This window comes from Harpia harpyja, chromosome 3 (genome assembly GCF_026419915.1).
Source record: "Harpia harpyja isolate bHarHar1 chromosome 3, bHarHar1 primary haplotype, whole genome shotgun sequence".
NCBI lineage: Eukaryota > Metazoa > Chordata > Aves > Accipitriformes > Accipitridae > Harpia > Harpia harpyja.
The window spans coordinates 28,355,089-28,374,237 of NC_068942.1; the positions used below are offsets into that span (position 1 = coordinate 28,355,089).

The following is a 19,149-nucleotide window of genomic DNA, read 5'->3' on the forward strand; positions in this document are numbered from 1 at the left end:
ATTTTAGAGCCATTTTTCAAGTCATATATTCAAAATGTAAACTTTGAGATGTGGTATTTTTTCTGTCAATTATTTCCTCTGAACATCTCCATTTTGAGGATCTGCTGTTCTCAGAAATAAGTCAATACAGTATCTCCGTACTTTCAGGACTTCAGGAAGCAGAAATGAGGGAGCTCAAGGAGATTAAGATTAAAAGAAAGGAACTGGATTAAGGGTGTGTTTTGGTTCAGAGTTCCCCGAGTCAAGCATCAGAGAAAGGCTGCCAGCATACCTAGGGAGCATGTTATCACACACAGTCGTTCTGATGCCCTCAAACCCTGATTCCACAGTGGCAATATACACAGGAACTTTCAGCTACTGCACCGTATTTCTTCTTGAAATACTTAATAAAATAGTATACAGGACTATGCATGTTAGAGCTGAAATGCTAGAGAGGCTTAATCCTTCTTCTGCACTCTGGCACTCTGAAGTTGCTTGCGCATTTCTGACTTTTTTCCCCCTGAATAAAATGTGTGAGTCACATGGGTTTGTTCTGCAAATCCCTATTTTGTTTGTTTGTGCCTCTACCTACTTTCAAAACTTTAAAACATATTAATATCTTAATTTTAATAATTTTGATAAATCATGTGTTGGAAATGACTACGTTTTGGGTACGTTTTACAAAGAACAGCTATGTGACTCGTGTTGAATTTATGAGACTTCGGCAGCTAAATTTCTAAGCACTCATTTGGAAAGAATACATGATTAATTATAGGTGTGTTGTAGAAACACCAGTTATCCTATAGCAGATGATGAATGTATTTCATTAGATATTGGAAAAATTAAGATGAGCAGTGCATTAAGTAGTTTAACACAGTGGGATAAAGAATTACTTTACAGATACTTGCTCAGTCCAAAACTTAACAGTGTTCTCTGACATACTGCCCTATTCACCAATTACATCCTATTTTCTACTCCAAGCTAGCACGTAGCTATAGTTAATTTTAAGCAACCACTTATTGTCACTTCTGAATTTTGCCTAGTATCACTAGGCGCTGGGTGATGCCTCAAAACACTGACACAGCCCGGCTCTACAGGAGAGGGACAAATGACAACGACGTTCCGAAAGAGACCGAGAACGGAGTAGTAATAAATCAGCAATATATCACTAAGTAAGGTATGCAGGGTTATTACTTTCTTATAGCTACATCAGTCAGAGATTTAACAGTTCTATAGCTTGTTATGATATCTGTTTCTGCACATTTTCAAGAGTAGTACTCTAACTTCTAAGCAATTTCTACTTGCCTTTTGAGTACCAGTGCGTTAATAAAAAGACAAAAACACTGTAGCACAATCCTATTACAACTATTATAATGAACCAGAATTTGTGCTTTTGATGTTGAGTCTTTGAACTTTTTTTGCTTTGAAATTTAGTTGTAAAACATACAAGTCTACCACAGAGAACACAGCTTATCCAGAGGGAACAATACCAAAAGGGATTCTTAGAGGGGAAAAAAAGATTAAGAAAGACGGTAAATATTTTCCCTTGTCTGTTAATACTTTACCAAAAATGCCAAGTCCTGTGAGTATAGGACTAAATGGATGTAATTATTTTGACCTAAACATAAATAAAACAAAGATATCGATATTTAAGTGCAAATTTAATACAATCCATCATCATACCTTGTTATGCGTCTGAGTTTGTCCAACCAGGATAAGGATATTTGATGAGATAATAGACAGGCAGAAATTGATTAGAATTATTGACCTCTCAGATCTGATGTACCTGTTCAAATAAACAAAGAGAGGGCACAACTTTTCTAAAAGGAAAACAACTAGTAAGTCATACAAAGCTTTGATGCAATTCTTACACTAAATATTGGAGATAGATACTCTGAAAAGTAAGTGCTCTCTTTCAAGTGCTCAGGGAGCTATCACGTTACAAACATAGGAACTATGATATTTTGATAGATATTCTGCAATTCCCTCTTAGTATCTAGCTATATTTAAAAAATAATCTATCAATGCTTCTTTTAAAAACTGCTGGCAACACTGTTCTAGCACGGCATCATACTGATAATAACGGGCTTGCATGCATTCGTGTCAGGAACTTCTTATGCTCTCTGCTCCTCCCTGGGAATATCCACAGCTGGCATAGACCACTCACAATAACTAACTTCAGCAAAAATATGGTGATTTACATAAACAGGAGATCTGGGCCACGATGCATAAATAAGATGCAGATTGGTCGATGATACTATGGCACTGTGTTTTGAAACATGTTATCGGGATAACGATAACATGAATCTTGAAGTCCCACCACATTTACAAAATAACTTGTATGAAGAAACAATAGTACTGTAATGCCTTCATCTTCATAAGACCTAATGCCAAAAAATAGCTAAGTTTGTACAGAAAGATTAAATTCCAGCAGAGCTTCACACAGCCTCTCTTGCAAACTTATATTCATTTTACAAGTATGTTTAGGATGAAGAAGTCAAATATTCTTATAACCTATTTCCTCACAAGATGCAAATGTCCTCATTTTTCTATATACAACTTTTTATATGCTACAGGACAGAAAAAGAATGATTATGGTTTCAAGTGAGGTACCTTACTGACCTGATTTTCAGAGCTGCTAACAAAGTAAATGTTGACTACTAAAGTAAATAAAAGTTAAGGGTGCTCAGTTCCTCCAAAGACCACGCCATACCTATACTATATGCTTCTCACTGGAGCTTAGTTAGTATTGCTGTCTCCTCCTGAGCTGTACACTCATAGCTTACACTCTGAGGAGGTCACAACAAAGGGTGCAGAACCCATGAGAAAGGCTGAGCTTTGGACATGAAATGAATTGCAGTCCTTTTTGCTCAGTTATCAACTAATTAATACAGCATTACAGTTTTTAGTGGAGAAGACAGAACAACCCTGATACCACAGACCACATTTTTCCTTAAAATATAACAATGTTGTTAAGGCTAGTTCTACATGTTTGCAAACAAATACAGAAAGTCTAGTGCCTTTGTCTACACAGTCAGTATGCTGCTACTTTCTAATTTGTTAACTATTGATTCACCTGGGCCAGTTCCCAACACTGAGTATCTATGGACTATAAAGGATATTGGTAGTTGAGTAAATACAGTGCAAGCGGGAGCTCATAGCATTGACTTAAGCCAGGAAGGTTTTTCTGCCAGCCCACTATTCAGGAAGGGAAGGGAAGAGAAAGAAAGGGAAGGGAAGGGTAAATATTTGACTGACATCATTGAATTTATTTTTCAGTTTGAATTTTCAGTTGGGGGGGTCAAATCTATCAACCATAAAACAATGTTCACACAGGCCTTCTTCGGACCAGAATACCTCTACCTCATATCACTTCTAAACAGGCCCTGCCTGCCCCTGTTCCCACTCAAAGGGAAGGTGGGTGTTCCGAAATATAAATACAGACATAAGGTCAAAATATCAAATTTCTCCCTATCCCTAGATTTATAATAACAAACATATATACATACAAGTTTCAGTGTCTATCTTCTCCCTATAGTTGGTTTCTTTGTGCTCTTGAGAAACATGTTGAAGGCAAATTTTAATGATTCAAATGACAGGCTACTCAGTTGTCATAATACTTTCAAAATATCTCACTGATAGAACACCGAGATCTATATGAATTATCCTTTCTTCAGCTGGATGCAGAACCCACACTAGGTCCATAACACATCACATACATTTTTTTTCTCTGCTTGGAAGTTACCATAATCATTGAATCATAGACTGGTTCGGGTTGGAAGGGACCTTTAAAGATCATCTAGTTCCAACCCCCCTGCCATGGGCAGGGACACCTTCCACAAGACAAGGTTGCTCAAAGCCCCATCCAGCCTGGCCTTGGACACTGCCAGGGATGGGGCATCTACCACCTCTCTGGGCAACCTGTTCCAGTGCCTCCCCACCCTCATCGTAAAAAATTTCTTCGTTATATCTAATTTAAATAATCGAGAAGACCAGTTCCATTGAGCATGACAGTATTTCCATCCAAGTGCTAAATATATCAGGGAGTGCAAAAATAACACTATAATTCTTCAGATGGGAATTATATCCTGAAATACTGTCAATTCTTAGCTTTCACAGACAAGAACTGATAATTTTTATATTCTTTTTATTATAACTTATGTAACTAGATAGTCTATATTTATTATATATATGTGTAATCCTGTGAGTCTCTGTGGCTACATAAAAGAGTGAAAGAGAAAAGGGTGTAAAATTATCAAGCTGCTTCTAAAAGCAAAATTCTATTAATTTTACATTACTCTAAAATTTATTATTTTTCCCTGTGTTTCTTCTTACTTGCATAAGAACCTATTTTTCTTTTATTATGGGAAAAAGTTAAATGAGAACCCATGTTCACTTTTTAATAATATTTATTACTTTGCATGACTTTTCCTGTTACTTTTTTATTTCTTCTACACTAAGACATCATGCTACTTCTCATTACTTCTCCAATTAATTTATTCCACAAATATCTATTGCACTTTTAAGTCAATATAATATTTCAATATAGTAAACTCGAGATGGAAAGAAAGTCTATTACTGGAATGTACCACTACACTATTTGAGACTAGTTAACTTTATGGTCTTCATTGAAACTTATAACCGAAGTGGATAAACTCAAAACCACCTGACTGAACCTCCCTAAATCTGCAATACCTGATGTGGCACTTTGATGTGTCATTTTTGTCACATAGAAGTTTTGGTTTAAAATGTAAATAGAGGAAAAGCAGTCAAAGGTATAGGCCAGAAGCCTCACATGAAATATATCATATAGAGGAATCCTGTAAAATGTTAATTAGCACTATGAATAACCCACTGAGAGAGCAATACCATTCACGTTGAAGAGGGGAAGGAGAAGACTGGGCTATACCATCACCAGTAGGCCAGGAGAGTAAAACTAATCAATCACATCAACAAATTTAGGTGTCAAAACATGCACTACATTTTGGTTTTTTTTTTCTTTTCCAAATAATAAATGTTGCATCTAATGCTCTCTTTAAACTTTAATTCAACTAAATATAACTATGTATTCACATCCGGCTTTGTCAATCCATTACATACCTCCATAGCGCTGCATAGACAACTGCTAGGGTGATCAAGGCCAAGCATGAAAGACCACTGCCTACAATTAAGGTCACTGAGGGTGTACCAGATGATTCCATGATCTGTAGGTTACAACAGACAACCATGAAGAAAAACCATCCTCCAGCAATTAAAACAAGTCAAAAGGAAAAAAAGCAACAAAAAGCAGAATGATAAAAGCAGCCACGCTGTCACAGATTGCTTCAGTAATATTACTTATGAAGCAGAAATCAACTTAATTCCAAAACTGATCCATACATAACTCCGAGATCTGTTTAATTATTGATACATTCCTCAGAGGCCTTTGAGCTTTAAAATGCCTTACAATACCTGCGCGATATTTTGAAAAATAAAGAAAGTAGTAATATTACAATGTAACAGGAGGCTATGATGGTAGCACAAGTTTAAACTACTCCCCAGTTAAAATTAATTAAAAGACATATTCCTCCTGAGAAGCAGCAATATTTAGAATTGTGTATTAAACAAACAGCTTGGTTTCACTGTGATATATTAAAGACCATCCAGTAATTTGTCCCAGAATTTGATTCATGCTTGTTGCAGAATTACCAAACTTTCTGACTTTTAATAACTTTGACTTCAATCCACTATTCTCACATGCTTAATTTCCTTGGGCATCCGATTGTCTAGAAGGAATGGCAAGATATCTATGGCAACAATATCATAAGCCTTCCGTAAAGAAGCTGCAAATTTAGAATTATTTCATTTGTGCTCTGTGTATTAATAAAAAATGAAAATAAATAAATGACCTTGAAAACAAACTAGCTTTCCCTCCCATAAAAGAAACTCTTATCATCAGATATCAGGTAGAGGTTTTTCCTCTGTATGTATATGTGCTCATGTTCTGAAACAGACATGGTATTTGCTAATACAAATGGAAAAAAATTTAGATCTAAAAGTTTCAAAGGATACTGTGCCTGGTTTACCAAAATGCTTTTTAAAGCCTCAGGGTTGTATCGTAAATTACATTTATCAAGATATCTTTTGTCACCCAAATAGGAGATAAGACTGATGTACTTTTAGGCCATATCTCAGGCAGAAAGTAACATTTTATTTCAACCACTTTGTTCCAAACTGGTCTACTTTGCCATTAAAAAGAGTCTGATCATACGCTTCCAAACCCAGGAAAATGAAATTATGCCTTAGCAGGATAACTTCACAAATATTTGCTTTTTAGCTCTTTTTACATTCAGTAACACTGGGAGTGTCTGCTTATGCACTCAATGTCCCCCCTTTCTCATGAAAACTTGATTATTTCTCTTACATCATATCAACAGACTACATAGAAAATCTGTGCTGAAAATGTCCAATGCAGATCTGCAATCTGTTTAACTACAGTATCTAGGGTTTTCCTACCAAGAGCAATAATAAAGCCCTGCACATTCCCCTGGAAGGGCTTGCAACCTTTGAAAAGCTTGTTAAGTTGATAATTGTTCAATACAAAAGTTTCCGACACATTTGCATCACAATTAGAAGGCTTTCTCTGAAAAATTCAGAGTTTGAGAACGTGCAAATTTCACTAGGATTTAGTTGTATCACAGAATCTGGAATTGGTTTCTCTGAGACACTGTGGACACCAGGAGACTAACATTTGCCTACCTGCAATATTAAACAATTCCTCAACGCAACGTCTGAAATATACCTGAGAGGAAAGCTCCATGAGCTCCCCCCCCACCCCCGCGGCCCCCCCGCTATTGCCTTTTGCATTAAAACTGGATCCCCCCCCCCCCCCGCTTTGTTACTTACTATTTCTCTAGGTTGCTGAGCCAAAATGGCGAAGGTAGAGAGACGATCACATAAGCATTTCGTATGGGATGCATCGGTAAGCACAGTTTTACATCCCTGGGTGGACCAGGTTCCCAAAGAGTCGTTCCTGCAAAGGAGAGAGAGAGGGGTGGGGGGGGGTGGGGGGGGGGGGGAGGGAAAAACCGGGGATAATTACGCCTGACGGCCAGTTCCGTGAGGACACAATGCAGTTGAATCGCGAGGAGAGTGTAGTGTAGTTCCCGGACAAGCGGAGAGGTACTTGTTGGCGGGGGGGGGGACACACAGGACCGGCCCCCGCCGTGCGGAGCGGAGCGCGGAGCGGGCAGCGGGGCGCGGAGCGGGCAGCGGGGCGGGCAGCGCCGCGGAGCTGTCCGGCGCGGTGGTGCTGAAAACCCGGCGCGCTGCGCTGCGCGGAGCCCCGCCAGCCGCGGCAGCAGCCGCCCCCTGCGCTGCCAGCCACCTCCGAGCCTCACCAGAGCACTGCGAAAAACTCATCGGGGGAAGAGGGGGAGGCTTTTTCTCGCTCTTTTTTTTTTTTTTTTTTTTTTTGTACCCCTCTCTTTTCCTTTCCTACCGGCTCTCTTTCTGGCCCTTTTGTAAAAAATGTGGTGCTTCTTAGTTGTAGTGTCTTTTTTCTTTTTCTTTTTTTTCTTTTCTTTTTTACACCCCCCGCCCCCTCCCCCCGGTCTCATGCATGTGGCTAGTTTAAAGGCAGATGGTTCTCAAACGTCTGTCTGGGTTATGCCACTTGGACTGGGAGATGCCGGATCTCCTGTTCTGACAGCTATTTTTTGCTGAGGATTTTTGGTTTTTCGGTTGTTGTTTTTAGTGATCAGCCTTAGAAATTTCACCCTGGAAACGGCAGCATCAGATGCCTCCAACTCTTGCCTTAGCTCCGGCAGAGGGGTGGATTTCAGTACAGCAGCACACAACATCACCAAAGAGACACACGAGTTCGCCCTCCAGACATCACTCAGTCAACTCGCCTTTCCCTAGCTCCCTCCCCCTTCTCGATTTCTTTTTCTTGGGGTGGCAGCACCACGCTAACCCCAAGCCAAAGCGATCATTTGCTGGCACCTTTCACCAACCGCCCCTAAACAAAACAAGATGATTAACACGGCCCCCGAATTCAATTAGACATTCAATATGCTAATGCAAGGTCTGAAACCCACCCCAGCAGAACAATAAAAATGGTATCAACCCACGTTTTCTTTGTGCGGGTAAGGAGAGGGAGAGGGAGAGACAAAAAATCATCTCTCCTTTTTCCTGAACTGCAGCGGGGGGGAAATCATTTCTACAGGAAAAAGGGGTTGGTTTCAACCAAAGCAAACCTATTATCTTTACATATGTTATGTTTAGAGAACAACAATTGGGTTTCTTTCATCTTTTTTCCCCTCCTTTCATGTCCAGGGAGCAACTGCAACGACTCTGCTGTAAGCAGCAGCCTGTGCACTGTCAATTCCTGGCCATTTCACCTCAGGTCACTAAATGACTTGAAAAAAGAAAAACGAAGGGGGAAGAAACAAGGTGGGGGAATAATAATCTCCAGTCCCTGTGATCACCCTTGTTTCACCTCTTCTGCCTCGACAACCCACCTTTGTGAGGGATTCTATATGCCGGGGCCCTCATGCAAAGGCAATTGGTTATCTCAAGCCTGCTCTCAGAGCGCAGTTCACCCCAGCCCACCTCGGCATTTTGCGCCACTAGTTTTTGAACACACACCAGATGTAACCCTTACACACTATTGTCTTCGGAACAGTATCCTGTAATAAACAAAACAAACGGCAACTGAGGGAAATAACAGAGAAAATCACCAATTCTTCAAGGCACTAAAGCCGTCTATTAGCTCTCCTTCACAAATTGTGTCTTTCAGAGAGCCACAGGCTAAATCAACATCCACTCTGAAAAAATATAGTTACATATTCTAAATTCTGAAGCATTATCTTCTGCATAACTTAAGCAATTTATTTCATTAGCTTTCCTGTCTCTTACCTTATTGTGACACACAGTTAAGGCCAAATGAAATGCATTTATCTGTGCTGATTAAATATTAAAGCATGATAGCTTAACAGAAAGTGACATGTTTTAAAACAAAAGGATGGTATTATTCATCCTGAGAATAAGATTTAATATATTGAATTCACCCTATGCTGAAAAGCACTGGATGCACAATGCATACAGTTAGCGCTAAATCTTTGCAGATGGTGTCCAATGCACAGAGTTAGACAAGCTCTAATTATAAAAGGTAGACAACCACAGAGACCAGTCTAATTTAAAACAAACCATCTGTTACAATTATAATTATATTTAAATTAGTATAAATCATGGGCAGTCCACCAGGTTTAGAGGCGCTCATTCTGTTCTTCAAGTCACTTGCGCAAACACAAAATTCCAGTCATACATTAGCTGAGCAGTTCAGCGTTGTACTATATCACCAGGTATTACAAATACACTACACATTTCGCAAAACTTCTTGAATTCTACTGAAAATTTTAGTGGAGTTTCCAAAAGCACTCTGAAATGAAGGAAGTGCTCTAATTGAATTTAACAATAAGACACCCATTGACACGGCAGGAGCAGAGTCAGTCTAACATGGATGCTTTTTACATTTAATTGTTCATTTTTTCAGTGATACACTTCAATTGTAAATGTATGATTACTAACTCACTCAGAGATGCTGGACATTTTGACTTGCTGACATAAAATCAGTATTTGGTTTTAGGTATAAAGTAAATAAGGAAGGGAAACATAGAGTTAAAACTAAGGTATTATATTTAGTATATCTCAGTGCTACACTTTTTATGAAGTCCCCCATCTATGATCTGTCCCTCTTATAATGCAACTCTTCTGGGCCAATCAGGATCTATCTCACATTTGGAAGTTTCATTCCTGTTCAGTGTGATTTTCTTTGACTCTGTGTCTAATGTTTAGGGTTATCACATGAATATGCAAAAGGGCACCTATTATTCCTGTGGATCTTTCTTGTTATGCAGAAAGCTATAAAGGAGTGACAGGTACTATTAACACATGTTCTATTTATATCAAGGCAAATTACCAAATTGAAAATACGTAGCAAATATAGATGTAGCTTCATGCCCATTATTGGCAATTTTGTACTGTTCCACTGAGCTACAGAAGATTTAATCAACCTGGCAGAATTCCCATGGTACAAGCAAAGGAATTCCCAAGAAGCATAGATTCACCATTGCAGATCCTGTGTCATCCTGCAGCTGAGGCAGGGGAAGGAGCAGGGGAAGGAGGGAAGTAGGGGAAAAAGTCTAAGCAGGATGTCATTTGGGCCCATGGATCTATGGCTAATATGGCATAAGCACTAGAAAAACCTCAGCTCCAACATTTGCCTGTGAGTGTGTCCTTCTCAGAGTAGTCTTACAGCTAGAGGAATGCCGGAGTGTCCTTTCAAAACCTTTTCAGAGTTTAATACAAACTTCTTAGTTCTAATCAAGGATTGGGAACATACTGTGCAATAAAAACGATGGCCAAATGATGTACAGAAAAGCATTTTAAACGTGTATGACATAGAAGAAATAATGCGATTTTTACTCTTTAATAATGTATTATACAATATTGCATGATATGTAAGTGATGCTCACTACTGCAAACAATGATATGACTGTCTCAGATGTTGAAATGGAAATGTAGTTTATAGGATAGAAGCATTTTTGTAGAATAAAAAAATCATTCACAGACACAACTGCCAATCTGACACACACTGATAATCAAGCCACATTTGATATGCTAGCAACTATGTTTCCCTTATTTTGCAGTATTATTCTTGGTCTCATGACATGGTTTACCACTTACTATTGACATATTTTGTTAAAATTAATAATATACATGTCTTACTAATTGCATTGTTTTGTCTACTTTAACATATTGATAAATCAAAATCAGCTATGACATTGCTGTCAAAACCACTCAGTAAATGGACTTCACCTCATATTGTTCACTGTCTACCTTGTTAGTTTATTTTGAAGAATTTTTTTCAAATGAAAGATTGTTTTTGGAGGGAGATGCTGTGAGACAGAGAAAAAGGAAGTTAACAATACAGTTAACTGTTCTTTCCACGCTGGCAACTAGTGATCCGAGTAGTTGCCTGGGTTTTGATCATCATGAATGAAGAATTAACACCTTGGCTATACATATATGATGGTAGCTTACTTTAGTAATTTCTTTGATGAATGTTATCTGCGCTTAAAGTAGGATGAGAAATCTTTTTGACCATTAAGTTACATTACTTAAATAACAGCAAGAAGCTGTTATTTAAGTATTTAATAACAGCTTTATAGAAAGCAAACTACATAGAGGTTAAGAAATTATGATATTGTTTCTCCTGAGATAATTTCAATAATCCCTACTTCTTGGGTATGTACATTATTATACTTTTTCTTTTTTTTTTCCTGTTCAACTAGGTGCTGTTTTTCCTTTAGGACAGACTTTGGTATTCCAACTCTATTCTCAGAAAAAGAATGACATATAATGATGAGAAGCACATGGAAAATGCAGACATAAGAATTTTTTTAGCCTAGTAAAAGATAGGAAAGAAGCTCATGGCCCTTCTGAGTAGCAGATTACCTACATCATTGTGCCTGTTCAGATGTGCTGGCTGGCACATTAGTGAAGATAAAGTCCTTCCAACACCTGCTTACTTCTTTGCACCTGGACCTAAAATCCCAGGGAAGCCATAGAGAAGGCTCAACTGCAGGAGTCTCCTTTCAGTTGTGCATCTCCATATGTCTGAGACATGACCTAACTCTTAGTATGCATAATTTCTACTGTGATCAATCTTATCCCTACCAGTAGTATATGGCAACATCTGGTTTATCTCCGTGGTTTTTCCTAAAGTAAAAAAAAAGGAACGAAAGAAAAAGAAAAAAAAAACCCACAAAGAAAAGGTGGAGGGAAATACACTTCGCTTAATAATGTCACGCAGAAAACTGTAGTTTAACAAAGTATTGTTTACCCTGAAATTGTTAATGTGATTACCATTGTGTCATTATGACTTAGGGCTTCTTTTCCCTCACACAATTCAGAAAAACTAATGCATGAAATCATGGAAATGAAAAGAAATAGACTGGACAAAAATAACTGCCTTATGACTACATGTCTAAAATACCACAAACGTCCCAAAAAGGATGTCTGGATTTGTGCGGTATCAGAAGAAAAAGCTGGGTGATGAATATCTTGCAATTGGATCTCCAACCAGAATACTGTGAGGAGTTCATTTTCCTAAAGAATAAGGCCGCTTTTCCAGTTCAGGCATTGAATTGTCTATTTTTCCTCAATGACATACTTGTGAATTTATTTTTTTGCCAAAGAAAGTAGGAATCCTTGAAAAAATATTTTTCTTGCTGATCTTTACATCAAAAATAAATCATATTTGAATAATTTTTTTGTAAAACAAATGTGCATTTGGGCTGGAAACCAAGTTTTATTCCAATGTGATTTAAACTAGGTGAGATATCAAACCCTGAAAAGTAGGCTTTATAACAGAGCCATTTAGTTATAAGCATACATTGTTACATTAACTTTCTAATAATGTACAACTCATAGAAAGGTCCAAGGGAAGATCAAAAATTGCCTTGGTTATCAGTTTGACTACTATATACAAATGGTTCATCAAAAGGGGAGCTATGGAAGTGAGTATTAATGCTTGGGGGAATATTTTATTACTCTTTATAACTTTCCTGTTCGTACAGTTTAGGGCATGATCTAGCACACAGTGTGCATAAGCTGTGCTGTAATCAATAGTTGCCCTGTCATTAGCGTACTGCAAGTGCATCAGAGTGTAAAAGGAAAAGAAATTCTAAAGGACTGATATGACAAAAACAGGATGAGACAAATACTAGGAATTTACTGCCTCCTACTGCATAGTTCTTAATTACTGGTGCTCTGTACTACCGCTATAATGCAGACTTTTCATTATTAGAGTTACAGGATCCGTTCATGTTTTTGAACAACATCAGATGCACTACAGTCATTCAGCTCTACTTCTGTATTTTAAAGAGCCTAATGCATGAATATTTGACCAAGAGCATTCTCCCCCCTTTCCCAAGATTATAGAGAAAATCTCCAAAGAGGATGAGTATTGGTGCATCAAAAAAATTGAGGGAAACCAATCACTTTCCATAGCATCATCTCTGACCCTGTAGATGCTCTCAGAGAAAGTAGCATAGGATTAAGTACTGGCTGTTCCTGCTATGCACGCACTGCCAAAGGATGTAGGTATCTGCTGAGGATTTATGAGAACTACAACTTCTTTCCCCATGGACCTCCGGAATGAATGGAGCAGACGAGAGGCCACACTTCCCTTCCACAATATCTTGTCCCAAGATAATGATTTCCTAGAAACTACAGGAAGCAACAGATGGATATTTCTTATTTTCATAAAAACAATAACTGAAGCAAACTGGCCAACTCTACTACAAATTCTACAGTGAATTGCTGTCTCCCTTCCTTCCTGATAAGCTCTTATTTATTATCAGCCTGTACTCTAATTTTGTCTTTCATTTCAATACAGCATTGCTAAATTGGTTTACTGTGAAAGGGAGATATAACTGATAATGCTGAATGACCAAGACATCAAGGATCATGTTACATTTTGCGAGCACGCATTACTTAACTGTGGGTACATTTAGAGATCGGGCTCCTCATTTAAGTTGCTGTGTGACGTATTTGGTTTCTTGGGGCAAAGTCATATAGAGACTTGCTATGTTAAAATGTAGATTCTCAAAGTTTGCAGTAGTGAGTTTAGTAGCATTTTGGATATGTATAAAATTGCTCAGTTTCAATTAGGTTCATTTTATAGGATAACATTATCACACATTTAGTAGTAAAAAAGAGTTCAACAAATATTTTATTAGCTTTCACTCTTCACAAAATCAGTAAAATCTTTCATATTTGTTTGTTCAGACTATAAATATTTATGTAGATTTATGGTGATCTAAGGAAAAATTGTCAGGTAGTGTTTTCCCAATGATCAACTCATGAAATCTTTCACACTGTACTATTATTCACAGGGACTCTTAGCAAAAAGGATCCTTGTAAATTGTACATTTCCAGGGGCTGGAAAAGATTAGGGGCTCAGAAGTTTATCCTGGAAATTAAGAATGTCAAAGCCTGCATCAGGGTTGTAGCTATCGCTAATGTTTCTTCCAAATGACAAGATTAGCAATAAAGCGTAGTATCATCAGTTCAAGTTTCAAGGCCAGCTGTGACCATCAGGGAGAGGAATAAGTGTGAAAGGGAATTGATGAGGGGAAGAACAGAGGTTGGGCTTCCATCACTCTTACTGTTACAACATCCTACGCTATTTTAGATTGAATGGACAGATAAAACTAAAAACAGCACATGTCCAGTCTCCTCAGAGAGTGCTTTGAATTAGGCTCCGGAGATGCCAACCGTAATGCAGGAAGAAAGTTAAGCCACAAAATGAGAATGGCAGAAGCAAACATACTAAGTGGTCAGGCACTGAAATGATGCTCATTGCTCTGGTGATGCAAAAGAGAGCTGAGCTCTCTTTTGGAGCTAGATGTGTACATGTTACCTCTCAAAATCCGAAGTTAGGTTCACCTTGAAGATGGCCAGCGGTACGTCCCCCTTTTATCCAACAGCTCAGTGGGTGTGAGATAGAAGAGGCGAGTTCAATTTCCTTCTCTGCAGAAGGGGTGTTGAATAGATATTTTACAGCAGATGACCTAACCCCAGACTACAGTGTATTCTGGTGTGAGAGTACCCTCAGCCCTTCTTGTTGAAGTAGGTGCTCAGTGAACAGAACTATGGATTGGGCCAGAAGGTGAAGCAAAGCACGGACTTTGTAGCCATATCGCAGGAAGACAGGGATTGGCACCTGCGTTCTGGTTCCTGCTCCACTCAGTATTACTGACCCAGCAGACGGAGCATTCAAACATCAGTGTTACAGGCTCTCTGAAGACCCTCAGGTTTCGTACCTGTTCCTTCATATCTTAGCTGCATGACTAAGAACCCTCCTCGTCGTCAGCCGCTCCTCGCCTGTATCTTGTGATACCACCTCCTGCTCCTACACAATCCTACTGCGTATCCCACAACTCTGGTGTTACCTGGGGGTTCTCTGAAGAATGTGCTGTGGAGCTATGGCAACTGGAGCTAAGTTGTCTCAGTGTCCAATTTTAAAGAAAGAAGTAAAGACTTATTGCTGTCCGCTTACATTTTGAAAACAAACTTAACTCAAGCCAGGCTGAGATAAAACAAACAAATAAAAAATAGGACACAGTTACAAATGTTTATAAGACACAAAAAAAGGAAATAAAATAAAACTGATGTTTGCTCTACTGACACAGGGACTATGTCAGCAGTATGTCTCCCCTTTTATCCAGCTGTTATTCTGCAAGATTTCCCAAACATTCAGTTTCTAAAGAGTTCTATTTTCTGTATAAGTTAGGCCTCAGGTTATGTCCTTTTCCTTGTGTAAGACACTTGCTTTTTATAACCAAACCTCTTTTGTAAGTCTTCCCCAGGAGTCTAAACAGATCTAATCTGTTTTTCCTTAAATGCATTGATTTCTTTCTTATTTGGGAGATAATATGACCATCCCTCTTAATTAAAATAAGTGTTTTTTTTCTTCCTTAGAGGTGTCTCTTTGTTAGAGCAGATGTTATCTTGTGTACCTGACTGGCCAATTAACAACTGCTTCAATAAGAGTAATGCTTTCTCCCTATTCTCTCCTTGGTGAGTCAGAGTGCACCCTGACTGAACCTGCACCAAATCTTCTATTGGTTATCAGGCTGCACATTAAAAACACATTTGATACAAATACCTCAATGGGACAAAGACATATATAGCTTGCTGTTGGCTCTTGACTGAGATCAGACACATAGTAATTAGCCAGTTTGAGGTGACGAGGGGTTTGTAGTGACTGATGCTTAACATCTTCGGTTGGATATCTTTTCTTCAGTGAAAACCTTAACTACAGATTGCAAAAGTGAGTAGTCTTTCCCTTTCAGACCAATACTTAGCTAAAATATGAAAGAGTAGGACTAATGGTGAACAGAGGGAATTAGAGAAGCTTCGTTACTCTAAAATGCCCTACAGCCCAGAGATTTGGTCATTCCTCCTGAAAAGGTTCTGAATTTTGCAAGCACAGATGAGATCTCACCTTGGGTAAGTCTCTCCTGTCCTGGGTGAATTTCCTAACCATTCAACTATTGGACAAAAGAACTATAGTATCAGTCTTTATACATGTACTGTTCATGTTTTATGTAGCAGCCAATTCACTGCTAAGTAAAGGACAGAGTCAAGAATGACAGAGAGATGACCTGTTTATGTATCTTGACAAGAGTCAATGCAGAGGTTCTTCTGAGCATATTAGAATGAAGACTTCATGGCCAAGCAGCTTACCATGAAACTCATAAGAACCTCTGGATTTAAGATCCTCTGGAGTTGTACAGTGACTGGAAAGGAGGTCTGACGGAGCCATTGAGGATTGAGGTACCTATAGTGGCAGGTATCTGCCTATCATATAATGACCGAAACTTTATTAAAATGGGACAATGTAACAAATCTGTGCAAGCAGTTGAGATGCAGTGACTTTGTCTATGCCTAGCTGACAGCAAATGTAATGCAATGTAGCTAAACACAAAGCTTTCTTACAGTGCTGTTTACGATCCGATTAAAAACCAAAACTAAACAACCCAGATGGTGCTAAAGCTAATAGATGTAAGCTGCACGTTGAAAACTCTGTAATTCACAGAGCTAACTTCTGTAACATTCTAAAGTAATGCATCTTTTTGTCTTAATAATTTTCACTTTTTTTTTTTAAGATGTGGGAAAATCATTGTGATTACAGAGTCAAATAAAGTCAAGTACAGATTTAATAAATGGAGGCTCTTTTGTTTAAAGAAAAAGAAGATGTAGGAGACACCTCCTTAATGTATATTTTAGACTCTTCTAAGCTGGTCTTAGCCTTGATGTTCTTGCCTTTCAGTAAGGCTTCTTACCTTAGGATGTATTAATCTGTCTGCTCAGCTTCCAGACTCAAAATGGTTTGAATGTAGCCACTTTGGAGTGCAGTTATGTGAGCTACTGCTCACCCGAATCTTCCTGAGTGGATGTATTTACTGGCCAGCTGCCCAGTAAAGTAAATTACACCCAACTGACATGCTTTTTAATACCACTCACACCTGTGTAATGGTAGAGTTGCCTAAAACAAAGTCAGCTGATAGTGATTATCTCCAGAGATAACATCTAAACTGTTGTACCTTGGTTTTTGCTAGGAATGCCTAGTACAGAGGCTAGAAGAAAGAAGTGCACATCACACTGCATCACAACACGTGAAAACAGATGCTTCTGTATTTCATCTGGAAAATGCTGGAGAAAGTATGAAGGTCTGCACTGCGCCATGTCTGGACAGTGAACTTTATGTACCAGGGATTGTGTTGACTCAATAGTACAAGGGCACGTGTTGCAGAGGAGGCCGCTGTGGTGCACAAGGTCCAGTGGATTCTGTGGACATGCTCTCTGTTTGATCTGCACATGTACGACATGTCTGATGCATTCACAATACAACAGACAATTTGCATTTGTAACAACTGTATATCTGGAAGTCCCAGAAAAATTTACTGCACTGAGCAGTGGCAATACAGGATTTAAGTCCTCTTATTCCTCTGGTAAATCCATTTCAGCTAGTCACATATCAGCTAGATTGTGTGTTTAGACAAATATGACTGCTGACATTAAAAACTATATAAATTGGTTAAGAGGTTGGCTAAGTGCTTTTATTTCACAGTCTAGAAAAAAAGGGATAGAGGAGGTTTTGGGGAGTATGTGCCTTAACTAGATGCCAAAAAAAGCCTGTCTGAACAAATGAGAAAAGCTTACTAGCCTATCCACTTTCTGCCATCCCCTGAGAATATTTTTTGTTTGTGTGTGGCTTTCCTGGGGGAAACAGCACAAGAAGAATTCCCGATGCTCTGCAGGTATGGGGGTTGTAATAATGGGCTTGTCTTCTGTCGACTGGCAAAGTTGGTGTACTCTTCAGCCTTCATACGTGGTAGAAAAGAACTGAAAAAAGTGTCCCCAAATAATCAATGTTAATACACTAATGGTCTACCCACATTATATAGCACCTTTCCTGAAGGTGAAAACCTTATATATAGCACCTTTCTTGAAGGTGAAAACCTTAAAACAGAGACAGACAGTATCATCCTGAATCTCAACATGAAGCACAGGAAAATTAAGAGACATCCCTAGGACTCAAGGCCAAAATAAAAATGTGAAGGTAAACTACTTCTAGGCTCAAAATAAAATGCAACCAAATACAGTGCTATATTTATTTCCTTCTCTCTCTATATGGAGGTCTCATACACTATTTTTGATGCTTACAACATTATATCATATAGGATACTGAAAGTATACATATCTAAAACATATACAGTAACATTATTCAGTTAAGGTTGCAGTTTTTGCGGAATGGAGTCAACTCTCATTGGCATGAAGGGCATATCACAAGCTGTCTGTCTGTCTGCCTGTGATGTGTCACATAGATGTGGCATGCTTTAGTTGAAAACTCCAAATCTGAAATGCCTTTCCCTTCAGTCAGTGTTGCAAGTAGCAATTGCTACAGTGTCTTCTTACATTTTGAAGTAATTTGCATTCTGTTATGTTCTTACGCTACTTCATGTTTTAAAAGTGCAATAAATATACAATTAATTTAGATTACACTACTCGATCTGAATTATATACAGACTACTTAGTACATGAAGCTTATTAGCTAGAATATATCTTCTAGAAATTACATAATGATGAGTGCAATTGCAATCATTGTCTGTGCATATATAGTATTCAGGGAATGTCATGAATCCACTTCATGTCAGTGCATGCTGTGTATTGATTGGACCTGTCAACTTCAATGGAGTATCCTCAGTATAACTCACATCAGAACCTGGCACTATATTTTGATCTCTCAGACAGCTAAATGATACCTAAAATTACATATAAGCAAACATCTTTCTACGGACTATGCATTGGAGAAAACTTATGTGTGTATTTTAATCCAAAGATGCTAGAGCATGTCAGCGCATGATGTGTTCTTCAGTTATATTAGTTTTTGGCAGGGGTTTGGAAATAGCAAAACAGAAAATATGACTACGCCACTAAAAAAGTCTGCGGTATGCCCACATTTGGAATGCAGTATGCAGTTCTGATCTCTTCCTAACTCAAACAGATCTAGTGGAACTAGGAAAGCTATAGGGAAAGGGGACAAGGTGACAG

General features: G+C 38.5%; 1 protein-coding gene across 7 annotated transcripts in view; it reads right to left on the bottom strand.

Annotated features, from left to right (window-relative positions):
• Nucleotides 1-19,149, bottom strand: part of ADGRB3 (adhesion G protein-coupled receptor B3) — a 465,066-nt gene that overhangs the window by 94,902 nt on the left and 351,015 nt on the right. For all 7 annotated transcript variants that reach the window (XM_052781809.1, XM_052781807.1, XM_052781806.1 and 4 more), the window contains 3 exons: nt 6,865-6,991; nt 5,080-5,183; nt 1,663-1,765 (listed from right to left, as the gene is read on the bottom strand). In XM_052781809.1, coding sequence (XP_052637769.1) covers nt 1,663-1,765; nt 5,080-5,183; nt 6,865-6,991 — 334 coding nt within the window. The remainder of the gene's footprint in view (nt 1-1,662; nt 1,766-5,079; nt 5,184-6,864; nt 6,992-19,149) is intronic.